At 35.5% G+C, this 19,376-nt stretch overlaps 3 protein-coding genes across 4 annotated transcripts; 2 read left to right on the forward strand and 1 right to left on the reverse strand.

Moving 5' to 3' along the window:
• Positions 1 to 1,620, forward strand: LOC108201900 (uncharacterized). The gene is made up of 3 exons (XM_017370237.2): positions 1 to 669; positions 871 to 1,112; positions 1,226 to 1,620. Exons 1-3 carry the CDS (start codon positions 205 to 207, stop codon positions 1,470 to 1,472), a joined length of 954 nt encoding a protein of 317 aa, XP_017225726.1. The 5' UTR covers positions 1 to 204; the 3' UTR covers positions 1,473 to 1,620.
• A 145-nt stretch (positions 1,621 to 1,765) lies between these two features.
• LOC108200418 (lysine-specific demethylase JMJ29) lies at positions 1,766 to 10,449 on the reverse strand. Of its 2 annotated transcripts, none has more exons than XM_064084947.1 (14): positions 10,078 to 10,449; positions 9,837 to 9,952; positions 9,127 to 9,226; positions 8,879 to 9,020; positions 8,517 to 8,580; positions 7,697 to 8,432; positions 6,753 to 7,082; positions 6,178 to 6,471; positions 5,044 to 5,116; positions 4,874 to 4,959; positions 4,372 to 4,491; positions 3,931 to 3,992; positions 3,056 to 3,272; positions 1,766 to 2,945 (listed from the first exon to the last, which is right to left on the reverse strand). In XM_064084947.1, the coding sequence occupies exons 1-14, from the start codon at positions 10,177 to 10,179 to the stop codon at positions 2,061 to 2,063; spliced, it is 3,327 nt and encodes a 1,108-aa protein (XP_063941017.1). In that variant the 5' UTR covers positions 10,180 to 10,449; the 3' UTR covers positions 1,766 to 2,060. The 2 variants fall into 2 exon arrangements, with proteins under 2 accessions (XP_063941017.1, XP_017224045.1); XM_017368556.2 differs by having other exon boundaries at positions 3,056 to 3,308.
• A 5,567-nt stretch (positions 10,450 to 16,016) lies between these two features.
• LOC108200186 (serine/threonine-protein phosphatase PP1 isozyme 9) lies at positions 16,017 to 18,744 on the forward strand. The gene is made up of 4 exons (XM_017368241.2): positions 16,017 to 16,398; positions 17,274 to 17,833; positions 17,988 to 18,173; positions 18,267 to 18,744. The coding sequence occupies exons 1-4, from the start codon at positions 16,206 to 16,208 to the stop codon at positions 18,291 to 18,293; spliced, it is 966 nt and encodes a 321-aa protein (XP_017223730.1). The 5' UTR covers positions 16,017 to 16,205; the 3' UTR covers positions 18,294 to 18,744.
• Positions 18,745 to 19,376: the final 632 nt, after the last annotated feature.

Genomic DNA, 19,376 nt, shown 5'->3' on the forward strand with positions numbered 1-19,376 from the left:
TTACTAAGCCCCTCCTTTTCAACTGTCCCCTGACGTCGATATTTATGATCTACCCAAGTTTATTTAAGTGTTGCACTACTTTCACAGCTTCACAAGCTTGACTAGCGTACGTTTCAAGAAATTTTGTGCATATATTCATAATGCTTTATGGTCACTCTGTGAAGCATCACTAGGGCATCTCATTTCACAATTTCATCACAAAAAATGGAAACTATAGAGCACAAACTAGTGAGTGTAAATGGCATAACCATGCATGTGGCCGAGAAAGGAACAGGACCCGTGGTCCTGTTCCTTCACGGCTTCCCCGAATTGTGGTACACATGGCACCGCCAGATCCTGGCCTTTGCGGCCTCTGGCTACCGAGCTGTGGCTCCGGATCTTCGGGGCTATGGTGACACTGATGCTCCAGAAGCAGTCACAAAGTACTCGTGTCACCATGTAGTGGGTGATATAGTGGCTCTTATCGAGTCACTGGGAGTTGATAAGGTTTTTTTGGTTGCACATGACTGGGGTGCCATGATAGGATGGTACTTGTGCCTTTTCAGGCCTGATATGGTTACGGCTTTCGTTCCGCTTACTGTGCCTTTTCGGCCCAGGAATCCGAGGTGGAAGCCTGTTGAAGCGATGAAAGCCTTCTTTGGTGATGACTACTATATGTGCAGATTTCAGGTAAAGTTTCAGACTACTCTACGCAGGATTCCCTTGTTATGTTTTCGCCATATCCAGGCAATTCCAGTTGTATTGTATTTGATTAATACCAGCTTTTTTTGTAATGGCCTATTCTTACAGTGGTTGCTTAGTAATAATGGTTTAAGAGCAAATCAGAGTAAGCCAAATAAATAACTGTAGTGATGATGATGATGCATGTAGGAACCTGAGATTGAAGCTGAGATAAAGAAGTATGGGACTGCAAACTACATCAAGAAAGTCATAGCTAGTCGCAAACCAGGCCCCCCGTGCTTGCAAAAGGAAAACCCTTTCGGTAATCCTGACACTGATACTCCTGTGACATTGCCTTCATGGTTTTCCGAAGAGGATCTCAAGTACTATGTCAACAAATTTGAGCACAAGGGCTTCTCCGGACCACTTAACTACTATCGCACGTTGGATCTGTAAGGAATAATGTTGTCTGATTTTTGAAACCTATAGGTGCAGTTGGAAATCCATCAATCTTAATCCTAATACTGAAGCAATACTGATATATATTATAATCATAATTTTGCAGAAGCTGGGAGTTGACAGCTCCATGGACAGGATCGAAAGTTAAGGTACCTGTTAAATTCATGGTTGGAGATGAAGATGTGATTTATACGACCCCCGGGACCAAAGAATATGTTCACAGTCCAAGTTTCAAGAAGGACGTGCCGTTGTTGGAGGACATTGTTATACTGGAAGGAGTTGCTCATTTCCTGCACCAAGAAAAACCAGAAGAAGTTAATGCCTACATTCATAATTTCTTCAAGAAGTTTTAATCAGTACCTGAAGCTATTTCCTCGCCCATGAATGTTGAACGTTTGTTTAATTAAGTACTTCTCTCGTACTTTGTCCAAATGTTTAATGTGTAATAGCATCTGTTTGTTCATCAGAATAAATACAGAGAATTAAATAACGCAAGTATCATATCACACATGCAGATATTACACTGTTTTCTAACTTTATACTCCATTATGTCAACTTATGATCAATTTGATCAGATTCAAAAGTCCCCGACAAAGCCAAGTAGCCCAAGTCTAATGCATATGTAAAAACATGCACAAAACTGCACAGCAAAACGGTGAGACATACTCCCCTAAACATTTGTGTATTCGTGGATGCAAGCAAGGCTATCCAAGTAAACGCCTGCGGTTCATACATATTTATGCCATAAACGTCAGAATCTGGATTTAAGTGTACGAGAGACATGGAACATACACTAAATTTCCAAACCCGCAAAGCACATTTGATTTGTTTGTATTTTGACAAAAGAACAATTTAAGAGGTAAGCGGGAATAGGATATTCTTCTCAACTTTGAGAGAACATGTACAAAAAGCGCATTATAAGTAATTACACTGAAAGCAATTCAGTAGTCCAGAGATGCTACTCTATCCTTCCACTTGAGCTCCATGATAGCCAACTTATCCATGGAGTTGAGAACATTAACCTTATATACTGCTTCCAAAGCCTCAAGGCTTGTTACTTTATAATGCTGAGCAGCAGCATCTTTCTGCAACATTTTAGCTTCATCGACAAACTTGATGATCTTCGTGTCTATAGCTTTGTTAACAGTCTGAAGCCTGACTATCTCATCTGACTTATATTTCTTCTCTTGCTCCAGTTTTCCTGCATCATTCTTATTCATCATTCCAGAAGCTTCAGAATTTGTGACCTCAGCACCTATTGGTTCTTCCTTTGCTTGAAGCTCAACTATCTCATACAAGATGAATTCTCTCTCTTTTTCCAACTTCACCAGATTATCTACAATCTGCCAATATTTGCGCAACATACTCGCCAACTCTTCTTTCTCCTTGGCCTTGGCAATAGGCAAGAGCATGCCTCGGGATACTTCCCTATTAAGCTCGTAAGCTCTACTGGTTAAATTTGGCAACTCCCAACGGAGGGCTAAGAATTTCTGATGTAATCTTGAAGGGATCCTCCGACAAGCAAGCAAACCATATAAGACTTTATGGAACTCCTGGTAATTTGATTCCTCAGCAAGGGCTGTAAGTCGTCCAGACAAATACTTTTTGAGTACCTTCTCATAATCCTGAATTATTTGATCATCCAGCTGAGAGTGAGGAGGAAGGGTCTTCAATTCATCGAACTTGTTTCCTTGTATTAGGTCTGCCAAATGTTTAAAGAACCTAACTGTGTCGGGTGCGAGGGACACGGATGTTTGACTGTAGAATTCTGGAGAATGGTCTGAACAAGGAGTTTGTTGTCTGTTGCTTATAGCATAAGAAACATCCTGCATTGAAAAAGGAATAGTAACGGATGAATTAGAGAAGCAACAGTTAGAGAAGCAACAGCCAGCTAGAACAACAAGCACAATATAAAGATACAATTGAGCTAGTTCACCTCAGAAATCTTAGGTTCCTTTAGGAAGTCTCTTTTACTGGAGGGAGCATCATGTACAGGAAGCTTAAGATCCATGCTCGGGCTATTGTTAGATAGATTAAAATATCTAGATATTTCAACTGAGAGCTTCTGTATAGACCTCTCAAACATCTTTTTGCTGCTTCCCAGGTAATTTGTATCTGAGCTGATATTTACACACTCAGTCTTGATAGGCTGACTGAGTGAATGACAGGAGGAGTACTTACTCTCAATGCTACATGAGGATTAGAACAAGCAGCAAACGCAGTCATAATAACGATATTAGTTCTAAATTATAGGAGTAGTAAATTAAGTGTCCCCTGGAGAAAGTTATTAGTTAGAAAACATATGTAGGTTTTTCCTGAAGTGACTTCTGTCTTCCATTCTATAAGTAAACTTTATATCATAATTTTGTTTAACAGAAATATAACACAAAACACAGGAACAGATAGTAATATACTTTTCAAACAAAAGGTCAAAACTTTTGTACATAAAAAATCTGACCAAGCTCCTAATATCTTGTCTTGAAAACTGCATCTTAGATGTCCTGGGTTGAGCAGTCATTAATCTATTAGCACCTTAAAACTCAACCCTGTTTTGAGGCTTTCGAACAGATATAAGGAATTAATACAATTGATCTAATAATTTAGAATAACTTGCAAAAAGATTTAAACTTAACTGTAACTACAAAAATGTAACATGAGAGATTGAATAAATCTGCCGAATAAAAATGTAATATTTTTGACAGCTAGGTGAGTCCTATTCGTATAGAAAGATTCTAGCTTATAACCATAATATGGAGCAGATCAAGAAGAAAACAGGTACATGAACAAGGTGAAAGATATAAGCTATCTTACTTGGTAAACTCCTCCAAATCATCTAACACATTTCTCATTGCGTAAAGGATTAATTTCTTCACCTGTATCAGGAATACCCACAAAAGCAAAAATATTGGTCAGGAAAGTAATGTAATCATAAAGAGAAAAACAAGTTCAAGCACTCATAGTGACCAGCTGTCTGCGCATCCCACATAAATTAGTGTATAAAACATCACATTAATTTCCCGGACAATGCATTAGTTCCGACTCGTCTTGCGGGCAGTCCAAATTTTATTTGAAACACGTCAAGACCTTCACATGAGATATAAAACATGTACTCTTACTCCTTTCCCATCAGAAAATAAGAAACAGTTTTTGATGGCTAGATATAATTAAATCTCACACATAGCTGGATGGTAGAATTGCTATTGTAACAGTGAAGAAACCAAAGATATTAAAAAACTGAAGCAGATGGTACACCTCTAACTTGTCTTCCTTGGCCCTGTGGTTCTGGGGGAGAAGACGAAGTTCCCCTGCTAAACGGATGCACTCATTAACATTTTCAGGTGACACGAATCCCGTCGAAACTGTTATACATGACTAACGAATTGGAAACAGTTCATAAACAAAAGATTAGAGATTTAGTATACATGGAAACTATAAATGTTTAGAAACTCACACCATGGAGAAAACTACATATTGCATGCTGAGAAGCTCACACAAAATATTAACTATCATGGGGTCAATTATAATATAAGCATATATGGGAATATAAATGAAAATACACTATTAATTTAAAATTACAATTTTCCAAAGGGAAAACAATATCACAGCCCTTTTTATATTGACCCGTGTCATTTACAATTCTAAAATCAAGTTAGGTGATGGAGGATTGATACTTTTATCATGCAATGAGAGAATGTACATTTCGTGATCGAACATAAGTTGGTTAAAATGAAAGGAATTCAACAAGTACACGTACTTTTATATATCTAACTTGACAAGGACAGCCCGCAGGAACAAATACTGCATCTCCTAAGTTTTGCACCACAGCCCATGGTTCAATTCCTAGAAAAGAGGGGTTGAAACAAACTATCACAAGGTAACTTAGAGATTGAAACTCCATTCTACATCCAATTTATGAAAACTTGCCATATTCCTTCTTAAGCCTTTCTTTATGCTCCGTGCTTAAGTAGAATGTTCTATCATGAATGGGGTCAAAAACCTGTAAAACAAGGGCAAAACTATATGTTTATATATTTTGACAGGTAAGAACATCAACAGTACAATTAGCAAAAAAGAAGATGAAAAGAACGTCAACAGTATCTAATACGGAGTAATTGCAATAGGAGGGTCCATGAAAAAATTATAGCACAATATTCTACATGTCAAGGAAGCAGTTGCTAATCATACTTTATGGCAAGTTCAATAGCTAGTTATTTATTTGCCGACTCTGCACAATATTATATCAAAAAATATAGTATATACCTCAAGAAAAATGAAGATATAAGAAGTATACATGTCAACAACTAAAGGAAAAGCCTCTGATTCCATGAAACAGTTTAATGAAGTGCACTGTTTTATAGGTTTCTTCTAGATGTTTGTTTTAGTAAGGCCCAAACAAATATTTTGCAACAAATAGAGCGACAACAATCGATGAAAGGTTAACGCCTGCCAGCACATGATACACCATCTAACAACGTCAAGTCTATGTTGCTGAAGCAAGTTATTTGTACCAAACAATTCCAAGTGCCAACAGAAAGCCAAAGTCCTTGCTCTTTGAGGACTCTTCACCTTTCGAATATAGTAACGGAAAAGATCATATGACTACTAAGAAATGTGAACTGGGTTTGTGAATTATCTATGTTCAAATGGACGATAGATGGAAACATACGGGATGAAAGAGAAAAGGCCCAAGAAGCAAAAGAGATGACTATTCAACAACTTAACTATAGTTCCGCGAAAAAATTCCACCTCTGACAACTGACATTGTTATGTGTGAAAGAAGATAAGAATTTAAAAGATATTCGGGCAAGCTACATGCAACATATCATCCATAAGAACTCCAACACATATTAACTAATAAGGTGCAGTCGTAAAAGGGAACTGTGATTAATCACAGTTCCATGACAATCCAATACAGGATATGTATTGGACTACTTACGGTACTTCATGTCCAAGGAGATACAAACAACGAGGAAGAGCAAATGAGGGCTTAGAGAAGTTGTTCAAGATACATCATCTATGTAAAAACCACCATAAACAAATATGGAACTATGGAAGTACCTGCTGCACTGGCACACAATATATATGCCTAAACTCTTTGAAATGTTTTATGAGATACTCCTTTAACTTAGGAGCATCCTCTCTGCGAAAGATGTCCCAAAGAGCACATCCCTCTCTCTTCTCTAATTCTTCAACATTGTTACATTCCGTGTGCGCTTCGAATCCGTTCGAGATCTGGCCATTAATATATATTTCTCTTTGATCCTGTAAATTGTGTCTTTCTTTCAAATTTTTAATCTTGGCAAGTTGTAAAGGAGTAACTGTTACTTCGTTAGCATGTGCCAACACATACACCTGTGACAGAACACATAGTTATTGTTAAAGATGATCACTACAAATTATATTTAGATTAAGAAAGTGAGTAACGAAAGATGCGACTGGTGCATAAAAAAAAATATTAGGGCGAGGAACACTTATTGCAATTGACTTTAGTTAACAATAATTTATGTGCATTGATGATCATATGTAACACTTTGTTGATCATCTTAACATAGAAACTATGCACACTATATAATAAATGCAATATCTGATTATTGAACAGAAGCCTGAACCAAGGACTTAGAAGAATAGCATACCGCATCTGACTCGCAACAATGGATCTTTGTTACAGAGTCTCCACGTCCTAGTTCCTGGGGAAAGCCATAAGCAAGATACATCTTGGGCCCCATATCTGGCACCAAATGGTCATTAGGTAACTTGACAGAAAGATTCAAGTAGCCGCTGCATGGATGTGTGTATTCTTTGAAGGGCAAAGTACTAATGTACTCTACATAATGACGTGGTAGATGCTCCTCGAACAAACCAGACGGGGGCCAATCATCAAGCTTCAGCATTTGTGGCCAGTCAAACTTGTCAACTAGACCATCCATATAGCCTTTAAAGAGCTTTTTTATATTTAGCTTCAACTACGAGACACAAAAGAAATATTAGATATGTTCAGTAATTAATAAATGAGAATATTAATACAGCTGTATGCATAAGTGTATTCTGCATGTGTAAGATCTCTATGTGAGACATAAGATGAACATAATTAGCAAACATCTGCTTCAAATAGCAACAAAACGATTTTAAATGTTTAGTAATAGCAAGCAAAAACAAGATCTGAGAAACCATACATTCCACAGGGTCCGGTATCATAAAGAATAACATATAAGTTAAGATGCACAGGCCAAGTTAAGTAATTAGAAAACGTTTTCATGGAAAAGTATATGGAAGTTTGGGACCTTTAACTACTAGGTTCTGAAAAACATTAATCAGAACAAACAGTCACATTTATCTAATTTGTGCTCATTTGTTAACAAGCTACTTCATTTTATGTATCATAGAAAAGGCTGTCCTGAATAATCAAGAATTAAGGACCATAGTAGTAGCTAATATTTCCTCTACAGAACAGATCAGTGTTTCTATTTTAGCATAAACCCAATGCCAGTGAGTTTTGTAATTAATAATATAATAAAAAACAGTAAGTATAAATATAAATATGGGTACATTAAAAGTTAGAAGTTGGAAATATTATCACCTCGCACCAATCTAGACAATTAAGGGCAATCATATTAACAGGCTGGGACTTCATCTCTTGGATTGCCCGTGACATAACCGCTGGTTCCCAGCTTAGCCCATATGCAGTGTTAAGCACATCACTCACAATCACGGGTTCACCTTTTGACCAGTGAGCCTGAAAATGATTCAAGTCTCCGGCTTTAATGTCGACAGCACTTGGACAGTACAGGTAATTGTCATCTGAGTTATCTCGAGAAGCGGCTTTTAAAAAATTCTCTCTGGCAATGTTATCACAAGATGAATGGGAGCAGGAGCACCGTTGCTCAGTGTTTGGCATGTCCTTCAGCCCATAAAGTTCATATAACTCTTCAGCTTTTGCTAACATGTTTGAGACCCAATTGTCTGGTAAGACTTGCTTTAATACTAATACTCCTTGACCACAGCCACCCATACTCTCTGGGGGACAAAAAATCATGCCATGCTCGTCGATTTTCCATTCAGATATCGACTTCGCGTGATAATTACTTTTTGTTTTAGCAGCCAGACATGAAGTCCCAGTACTAGTGACCAGCGGATATATTGGTTGTTGACCATGCATATAAGCCATTCCAGGGTCCAAGTATTGCACAATAGCTTCCTCCTGACCTCCCTGCAGAGAGCAAGTGCGCAATTCCCGGCAACAAATAAGGCAAAGATCATATGAGCAATGTGTACAGCTCCTATGGAAGTCAACAATAGAAGTTTTGCAGTTGTTGCTGCATAGGACATGCAAGGTTATGGATTATAAACAATACTGAGGTAAATGGTGTCAAAAATAATATTCAAGTCTGGGAACCCACCAATACAATCGATCATCAACATCACAGTTTGCTACTTGCACTTTAACCTCTGGAAGTGATAACCCTTAACATAACAAACAAAGATCAGCAACCGCTACAAATTGTATTAACGGCTGGACATGCACAAAACCAGCTTCAATTACACAATAACACTAATGCCGTCCATTTGAATCAGCGAATAGTAAAATTTTGCTAGCAGTATGTACATGAAAACAAGAATTTAGCAATAGAAAGAACACTAGCTTTTGTGTTTTAGAAATTTATCATATTTCCCACCATGTTATCTCAAACTGCAGTGTTCATCCAAGTATCTCAATATTTTCCAGTGTACACTATTGTCTTTCAGCCAGTATGATTAGTACCTTGAATCTTCGCCTCCATCTCCCTTTCTGTAATTTGCTCCTCATTAAACCGTACCACAGAAGGGAGTAGTAGTTTCAGGAGATATTTCGAGTGGTGGAGTTTATCATCTTTAGTGAAACGTAATTCAACTCTTGTAGTGTCCTAAAACCAAACATCCAAAAATGAGTGTAATGGTTGTATAAACATCACAAGTCTCATATACATAAATATAATTGATAGCAAAAGTTAAGGTGCTAAAGAAACTAACCTGTAACGGCATTTCTAAGCTTAGACAGCTTGTGCAATTACAGTTGTCTCGACAAACAGGACACGCCATAATAAAAGCTTCATCGTTCATCTGAGGATACCTGTACAGCAGAAAACTAAATCATGATGTGCTCCCACCACAAAATACACACAGCTCGCAAAACGAATGAACTAAAATATCGATTTCTAAAATGATAACAGTAATACAGAACACCAACATTTTCAAGTGAAGAGTAACCCATAAGAGCACAAACTCATAAACACTAAATTTTAACTCTACTGAAAAAACAGGAACAGAACTACAATCTCCTCTCTTTCAATTTAATTATATGTAAATCACTACAAGGAACTAGCCCAAAACCAAATTTCAAAACATAACCATTTAAACACATTCACCCACACACATACACGAAATAAGTTGTACTACAAACACAAATTAGTATGTACTAAAATATAATTTACGAACTGTGATCCACCATAAGACATGAAATCACATGTAGGAATCACACATAAACTTGCTAAAACGTCACATTACAAATACAATTCATTAACTTGTAAGTGTGTAGGCTAGCTTGCTGCAGAGGGTGGGAGAGGGAGAGGGAGAGAGAGAGAGAGAGAGAGAGAGGGAGAGGGAGGGAGGGAGAGCGGGAGGGGGAGGGGGAGGGGGGGGGGAGAGAGAGAGAGAGAGAGAGAGAGAGAGAGAGAGATTACCATTGAGTCACACATCGGAGACAGTAGACTCTGTTCTCACACTTACTACAACACAAAACACGGCCGGAACTAATCCGCTGACACTGATGACATCTCGATTCACTACCTGATCTCCCCTGTTCATAATTTCCAAACATGCACAAAACATCATATCAGAACAGCTTCTGTTCCTACCAAGTCACAATTCAATTATATACACAAAAAAACAAATGTAATTATAAAGGAGAAGCAGAACACATACAGTAGTTCTACTATACTGGCGCTTAATTGAAGCTCCTGATGAGCTATCTGATCCATCAACTCCATCACCATACTTTCGTTTTCTCGCACTAGAACTTTCCATTACTACTTGAATTTGTGAGCTCTGAACTGGAGATAAAGTGTTGCGTTTCAAATCCAGAGAGAGAGAGAGAGAAAATGTCCTAAAATATGTGGGAGTTTGGACAGATTTAGCGTTGTGTGCATGCCAAACGTGAAGCTCATCTGACTGGAAATGTGGGACCTTATGGTGGTGGTTGCACTTGTTCACACGCGAATCGAGGAATGTATTTATGAGGGTGAGTTTTAGCTTAGTGGCGGCAGAAAAACATCTGTCATTATCATTTGTCTAGCTTCACATGCTCTAACTAGACTTTTATTTGTCTTAACGGGGATAACTAGTCCTTGTCTAACTATATTAACTATTTTATTTATGTTAATAGAGATGCTAAGAGGAAGTTCAAGAAATGCCTTATATCAATGTCTTAGATGATCTCCAATAACCTCTTAAGTTGGCTCTTAAAACCAAAAATAAGGAGGATAATAAAAAATGGAGCTCCAATAGGCTCTTAGTAGCTCCTAAAAATACTAGGAGCCCCTTCTCTCTCCTCTAGCCACTACATGGCTCTTAACTTGTTTTTTAGAATTTAATATTCACTCTCACCCATGTGACCTTGAACTTTTGTCATAGTGGAGTTTAAGTAATAATAAAATATAATATTAGGAGTGTGTATAGAGAGCATTATTGGAGTTCAAACTCTTAGTAATGTATTACTCCCTCCGTCCCCTTTTACTTGTCCCTTTTGAAAAAATAACGCATTTTAAGAAAATGTTAGTTGGATATCTTGTTTTCATACATATCCCTAATAAATGTAATGAATTAGATAGAGTTGTGTATATATATATGCTAGTCAAACATTGGAAGTTGTTACTTTTTGAAAAAACATACAAAAAGTTGCTTTGAAAAGAGAAGTGGACAAGTAATTTGGGACAAATTTTTTTTTCAAAGTGGACATGTAAAAGGGGACGGAGGGAGTAACTTCCTAGGAGCTTTATATTTTATATTATATATAGGAGCTAACTAAGAGACCATTGGAGATGCTCTTAAGTTATAGTTTCTGTTTGGAAACCAGAAGTTGCTTCTGCTTCTGCCTTCTACTTTTCTTGACCCGTTTGTGTAAAGAAGTAGAAGCATTTTTAACAAGTTGGGAATGCTAGCTTCTCTCACAGCTTCTACTTCTTTTCCAAACACTTTATTAACTTATTTACTTCTCACTTCTACTCCACTTCTTTACTTTAAGCAAAGAATCACTTTTTTTAAGCTTGGCCAAATGGCCCCATAATTTAGGGTCATTGATGAAAAAACTTGATCCAACAATGTTCTACTGATGCCTTATATCATTAGGACAAGCTCCTCAGAGCAAGTCCAAGAGATGCCATATATCATGTCCTAAGTTATTATTTCGGGCATTTTATGGAAAAACTTGATCCAACAATGTCCTAGTGATGCCTTATATCACTAAGACATGCTCCTCAAGCCCTATTTTTGAGGCACATCTCTCATTGCCCTATCTCATATATTATTATAAATTTTTATCAACACACTCTTTCTCTCTCTACTTATATGCTTTAATGATGAAAGTGAGTCTTTAATAATAAAATATTAAACATCTTGTGAGAATAAGACACATTGTTGGAGTTCAATCTAGGAGAATATGTCCTAAATTACTAAGACATGATATTTTATATTATATTTAGGCCTTGAATTAGGACACTCTTGGACTTGCTCTCTCCTAATTCAAGCCCCAAATATAATATAAAATATCATTTCCTAGTAACTTAAGACATATTTTACTAACTTGAACTCCAACAATGTGCCTTATTCTCACAATATGTCTAATATTTTATTATTAATGACTCTCTTTCATTATTAAAGCATGATATAAAAGTAGAGAGAGAAAGAGATGTGTTGATTAAAATTTATAATAAAATATAGATTAATAGGGCAAGGAGAGATGTACCCCAAAAATAGGGCTTGTAACCGGTCTTCATTTATTATATCTATTGTGATATAAGAAGGAATTTATATATTATTATCACTTATTTCTAATTTTGTAAGAGTTCAAGTTTTGATCATTATTTTTGTGATAACTTTTTCAGGTTTATACACGGTAATAGGTGATGACATGTGATCTTTTATGGGCTTTGTCTCATGGATATGTGTTATATTTATATTCTTTTTTATTAGAGGCCTAACATTGATCGCATTCAAGTAGTGTTGAATCTTTTAATATCGATTGGATTATTTTGGAATTTGTTTGTCACATGTCATTTTTATTGTTTGTCAATTTTCTGATGGTAGGAAGCCGGGATAAGTCTTCTCTGTATGGAAGTACATAAGATAATGAGGTTGATGGTGATCATTGTGACGAAGATTATTGACTTGTAGAAAATATTGTACTGAACTAAAGAGATGATAGAAATAGTGAAGTCGAGGAGCCACAAAATGCAGTGAAGGTTGATGTGATTCTCGCGGACAAAGAGTCTCTCCATTCTATATACTTTCTACTATAACTAATCATGACAATTGTAATTGATTACGGAAAGAATATGATGGCTAAAAGAAGAAATTGCCAAGTGAAACTGAGGGGTCATGAGCTAACTTTGAGAAACATCTTTGGTGGCGATATCAGCACTGTTAAATCTAATTTTTGGGTTTGATGATTGACTTATATATAAATAGAAGTTAATTTTGTGGAGATTTCTAAATTTTCATCTAATGTGTATATAAAGATATTAGACGTGAGAGTTCGCTATCATGAGCTATGGATTATGCCCTTGTTAGGGTTCTTGTTTGACATATATTAAAGAGTGTTGGTGGGCGGTAGTATATGGATAAGAAAGCTAATTGGGTTCCTCGTGTAGATGCCTTGTTTCCCATATTAGCTTGTATGTGAAGTGGGCTTGTCTTGGAGATATGTGTTTGGGCGGATGAAGTTTTGGAGCGCAATATCTAAGACTCATTTAAAGTTGTTGAGCCATCTTCTTGATATTTTGGCTTATAATCTTTTAGATTAATTTCACGAGAACTAAATAACATTTTGTTGATGATTTTGTTAATTACAGATTTTTATTAACCGTTATTATAAATCTTGATTTGGTTTTGTGTCCTCATAAGACCTCATGAAAAGAGTTGGGACATGTCGGTCCGTTGAGGTCATTGAGGTGATGAAATTTTGGACTCATATTTTGTGACCGTTTATCTATAGCAGGTGGCGTTCTAGCGTTAGTACCGTGAGATCGTGAATTCCAGAAGGATTGAGTTGCTTGTGTGATATTGCTTAGGTTTAGTCTTAAAGTTGTTGTCTTTGGATGTTTTGAGTGTAAGGATGTATGTATTTCAAACGTGTCGGGGTCCCTGAGTCCCTTCACAACAGTGTTTAGTCCTTCTTTCGAGGACTTCGAGTCATGATTTTTAGTTTATATGGTTATTTTCCCTTATACTGTTTTGTCCATTCATAATAGAGATTCTTGAATGAGATGAATTCTTGAAAAGTCCTAGCTTTGTCATGAGATGTATGCATGAGACTGAGTTTTGTGACGAAGAATTGTTATGGTTTCTTGATGTATATTGGCTCTTATGAGTAAGGACCTATGAGCAAGTTGGCTTTGGTGGAGTATATGTCCAATGATAAGAGAATACATTTGTAGATAATTTGTAGAATGTGAGGACCTAGGGACTCAGTAAGGTGCTTTAAGTGTTACTCTGAAATGAAATCAATTGTGAGAGCCATGTGTTTTGTTTTGTTACTAACAGAGAAGAGTTTGAACTTGGCAGTCTGTTGTGTGTTGAGGCTAGGGGGTATATCCACTTGAGGTGATAGTGGACTTCAGTCTTTGAACCATCCTGATGGAGATGACGCGTAGTTGAAGTTTTCTTGGAGAGTGCAAATATAGGCTTTTGCAAAGGCTTTGGAGATCTTTACTTTAAGACTTTGTTGGCTTAAAACTTCATCCTGGATGCATGTTGGTGATTCTTGTTTTGTCTTTGATGAGATACATCTTGGACGTCATAATTGAAATTTCACATAATTGGATGCTCCATGTGTTAGTGTATGTGCCCTCGGGACAACACTATTATGTTTTAGTTAAGACATTTTGAGTATTCATAAATATGTTATATCTATTATTATTTATTTATTTGTTAAGTCTTTACTGTGATATAAATATTAGATTAATAAATGTCCTTGGACATGATATGCATTCTATATCTCTAAGCACATGAACTAGAAATGAGATTATGGAATAGCATTGTTATTCCTAAGGTCTTTAGTCGAGTACAATTATAAAGGACACTAATAATACATGAAGATTAGTATGTTTGTTGACAGATGATCACATCTTGATCATCTCATTAATTATTGTTATAGTGATACTAAAGTCAAAAAATAATTTTTGTCAAAAAAAAAAGTCAAAAAATAAGCATATGTAAATATATATGGTATGGGATTGACCTGCCGTGAGATTCTATGTGTTGAAAGTGTCATAAATATTCATTGATAATGATGTAATGATCTTTAGATCTGAAATCATTATATTTTATACGATATATTTTGATTGAACTAAAAATTACCTTTGACCAGGTTATGATAAATATGAATATTTGGTATATTATGAATCGTATGAAAATATAAATGATCTATATGAGACCTAATCCTCTTATAGTTTAGGAGTGATATTATTAGTTTCTTGATTGAGCTAGATTATAAAATACATAATCATGTCTGCGAGGGTTGATTCAGCTGGTTAAAAAAGGAGACTTGTATTCTCTTAATCACACTCTCGAAGGGAGCAGAATTTGTGATTAGTCCTCCTCAATCCGAGTCTGCGTTGATCATCAACGCAAGATTATATTTGAGAGAACGGTCAATAATAATTTAGTTATAGATTTTAAAAATTCCTTTAACCATCTTCATCTCTTTGAAAATGAAATAAAAAAATCTCAACAAAATCTAATAAAATTTCTCAAAACAAATTGATATTGGTTACTCGAAGCAGTGTGAATTTTGATCCACTCGAACGAACCGTTGTGCAACCGGGGTGAATTGTATGAATCCATTCAAACAGTATGTATTTTGGAATAAACATATTTTAAGCTATCCCACTCCACACCAGCCAATTTAAAGGTATTGGTACATGTACCAACTAATGTAATCCCGGCATATTTTAAATTAATTAAATTAAATACCGTAAGATACTAACAATTGTATGTAAAAATATATAGTCACTTTTTAAGACTTTTAGTCAACCACCAAACCAAGTCAAGTAACACAACTCTTCAAAAGTTCAACCTGTTATATTCTCAACACAATTTTATAAAGCTTATTGATCCGTTAGTTTTCTTCTTTTTACATGTATGTTCAAAAATTATTGGTGAATTATTATAAAAGTCTTATAGATTAACATAAAATTATTATCATACCATCTTATATTATATATTCCTTTTATTTTTAAATATCTGTTTTTGACTTTTTTAGATACATATATTATGATTATATAATTAAAAATATTATTTTCAAGTTTTTTCTGAATAAAAATATTATATCAATATTTATATTCATAAAAAAATATTTGGAAATAACACATCTTGTGGTCAAAACACGTTAAAATGTGTCAAAAAAGTCAAGAAACAGATATTAAAAATGGAGGGATTGTATGTGTAATTTAATTTATCATCATGTGAAGCATTGTTTCCCATTTATTTTTAAATTTTAATTTTTACTTGCAAAGACATAATTTGCATGTAATATAAATTAATCATCGTGTAAACTTGGTAAAATTAAGTAGACCAAAATACTACACGGCAATAATCCCTGTTTTTGCAATCAACTCGAACCATATATTGATTGAATATTAAATGAAACATATCATTTTGTTGAAATCACAGCAAAAAAGCAAACGAGCAAAGCACGCAAACACAAATCAACCTTACCCCATCATCAACATCAAAATCTAATCAAAGCCCATTAAAAATCTCATCTTTTCTCACGACCCCATTTCTGAAATTTCAGATTTGATCGAGAAACAAGATTGTGTGTATATGTGATAAAGATGATGACAATGGAAGGGATGATGGATGGAGGGGTGTTGGATGATATAATAAGGAGATTGTTGGAAGGGAAAGGTGGGAGCAAACAAGTTCAGCTGTCAGAGGGAGAAATCAGACAGCTTTGTGTCAACGCTAGACAAATCTTTCTTTCTCAGCCTTCTCTTCTTCAACTCAGCGCTCCCATCAGGATCTGTGGTCTCTCTCTCTCTCTCTCTCTCTCTCTCTCTCTCTCTCTCTCTCTCTCTCTCTCTCCCCCTCTCTCCCCCTCTCTCTCCCTCTCTCTCCCTCTCCCTCCCTTTCCCTTCCCCTCCCTCTCTCCCTCCCTCTCTCTCTGTGTTGTATATGCAAACATGTTTGTATCTTTTTTATAAGATTTGATGATGATTATGGTTTTTTGTTATATAATAGCATGTTGTGTTTTTTCCTTGTAATTTATATGTGAGTATGATTTTGGTGTTTGTTTAGATTTGAATTATTATATTTGCAAGAGCAAAATTATGAGGGTTGAGTTGATTATTGTAGGAATTTTGCAAGAGGAGACATGTTTGTGTGTGTGTATTTGCATCTCTTATCAATAATAATTATATGCGGACTGCAGTTATGATTATGGTGTTTGAATTGATTTAAGTATTCTATGTGTGTGTGTTTGTGTAAGATCATGAAATTAGGTGATAAGGTTTCTTGATTTTAGTAGAAAATTGGGAGGGAATTTAGATTCCGACAGATGGTGTTGCCTCTTTGGAGTTTTTTGGGTGGTGCAGGAATTATTTTAGAAATGTTTAACATTGATGAAAATTAACGTACTTTCAGTTAGAATTTTGATTCTGTCCTCGGCCACTCTTTTATGGCAAGAGTTTGTCTAAAATTTTATACGCGATTATTACCTAATCTTGAAATTTAGGAATATATCTGGTCGTTTAAAGTTTAACCCATTGTATCACAGTTATCTGAAAACATTAGATCTTTAAATGAGGGTCATTTTATGATCAATGCACGATACCTTGTTAACTCATGCATCTTGTAAATGCTTCTGAACATTTTTTAGACTGATACTCGAAGTGATTTTTCAGGTGATGTACATGGTCAATATCAAGACCTATTGAGACTTTTCGAGTATGGAGGATTCCCTCCTGCTGCCAACTACCTTTTTCTTGGAGATTACGTAGATCGTGGCAAGCAAAGCTTGGAAACCATATGTTTGCTTTTGGCATATAAGATAAGATATCCTGATAAAGTGTTCCTGTTGAGGGGAAACCATGAGGATGCAAAAATCAATCGGATATATGGCTTTTATGATGAATGTAAAAGGAGATTTAATATCCGGCTTTGGAAAATATTCACCGACTGCTTTAATTGTTTGCCTATTGCTGCAATTATTGATCATAAGATAATGTGCATGCATGGAGGACTTTCGCCGGAATTGGAGACCTTGGATCAAATTAAAAATATTCAGAGGCCCACTGAAATTCCAGATAATGGACTTTTATGTGATTTGCTCTGGTCAGACCCTGATCCTAATGTTGAGGGTTGGGGAGATAGCGATCGAGGTGTCTCATGTACATTTGGAGCTGACATAGTTGCTGAATTTTTGGAAAGGAATGACTTGGATCTAATATGTCGTGCTCATCAGGTGAATATTTAGTATTTGATAGCACAAATGTCATACTCCTTTTGTCTTCGAACAACTAACTTATCCTTCTAACTTGGCCTTGAATTTGTCTAGTGACCTTCGGGCTATTGTACTTCATTCAAGTGGCAATAACTAATTTTGTAAGCAATTGCAGGTTGTGGAAGATGGCTATGAGTTCTTTGCTAAACGTAAACTTGTCACAATATTTTCTGCTCCAAACTATGGGGGCGAGTTTGACAATGCAGGTGCACTGTTGAGTGTAGATGAATCCCTAATGTGTTCTTTTGAGATTTTGAAACCGGTTGAGAAGCCAGGCACGTCAAAGATGCCTCTTAGAAAGGTAATTAGGAATTAACCTCTGCTATATTATATTTACTTATTTTCATCTGTCAAATAATCTTATCTTACTATGTTTGTAAATTCTATTGAGCAGCCCCCCAAAATTGGAACGTCCGCATAACAGAAGCGTAAATAAAATTAGTCCTACACAACTTGTCATTTTTTCCTTCGGTGATGAGCCGTATATCACATAGAATCTATCCTTCTTTATCAATCATGGCTTGGATCTAGAGTGAGATTGATTAGTGATAAAGATGAGAGAAGATTGTGCAGTAACAAGCTTCCATCTGTGCAGTAACCCAAAATTTTCAAGTTCATTGAAAGGGCGCCCAGTTTTTAGTAATTAGAATATTCGAGGTGTTAAGTGACCCATAATTTTTTTACTGTGTATTTGTAAATCGTTTGTGATTCTCATCTTATGTTCTGTTTTGAGTTGCTCATTGTGCATTTGTTTTGTTGTGTTGACAATCCCATGCTTTGGAGACGGCCCTAAGGATGGATGAACTGTGTAATTTAGGGATTTAACTACTTAAGCAGAGTGCCTTGTGAAAGAAAATGCTTGGTTTTTTGCATACCTATTTTTTTTTTTTTTTTTTCAACAGCACTAGAAAGAAATAAAGTGTGAATAATTTCAAAATTGGAATGGGTAATAATTAGAACATTTTACCCTCTGAACATTAGCATGATGCTTCTTTTGAGAACTTTTATAAAATCACTTGAGAATTTCTTAATTTCACAATTAATAGATTTATAGGAGAAAAGATCATATATATAATATTTTAGAAAATAATCTTTTTGGTTTAATAATGAGTATAATTTAAAGAGTAAACTGGAAGTTAGATTAACCTTATATAAGAAAATCAGGTTAAACGACATTATTTTACAAAATTAAGTATTAAACGACATATTATATGTCCAAACTTAACATGTTTAGCGGTTCTTTTAAGTCAATTTTTACATGTATTTATACAATAACTAAAAAGAATATGTTATTTTTTTCATCACGTTAATAATCATCGGAATTTACTTTAATTAAGTGGTTTTTTCTTTTTTGACTTTCTAGGATAAGGCTTCATTTTTGGTTTTATTTGACAAGAAAACAAGAATGCATGTCAATATGTAAATTTTACCATCTGATTAACTGAAAAAACTCCATTTCATTAAAAAAATTCTGATAAATTCTGAATCCGTATACCATTCTCGA

Source organism: Daucus carota, chromosome 9 (genome assembly GCF_001625215.2).
Source record: "Daucus carota subsp. sativus chromosome 9, DH1 v3.0, whole genome shotgun sequence".
Lineage (NCBI taxonomy): Eukaryota > Viridiplantae > Streptophyta > Magnoliopsida > Apiales > Apiaceae > Daucus > Daucus carota.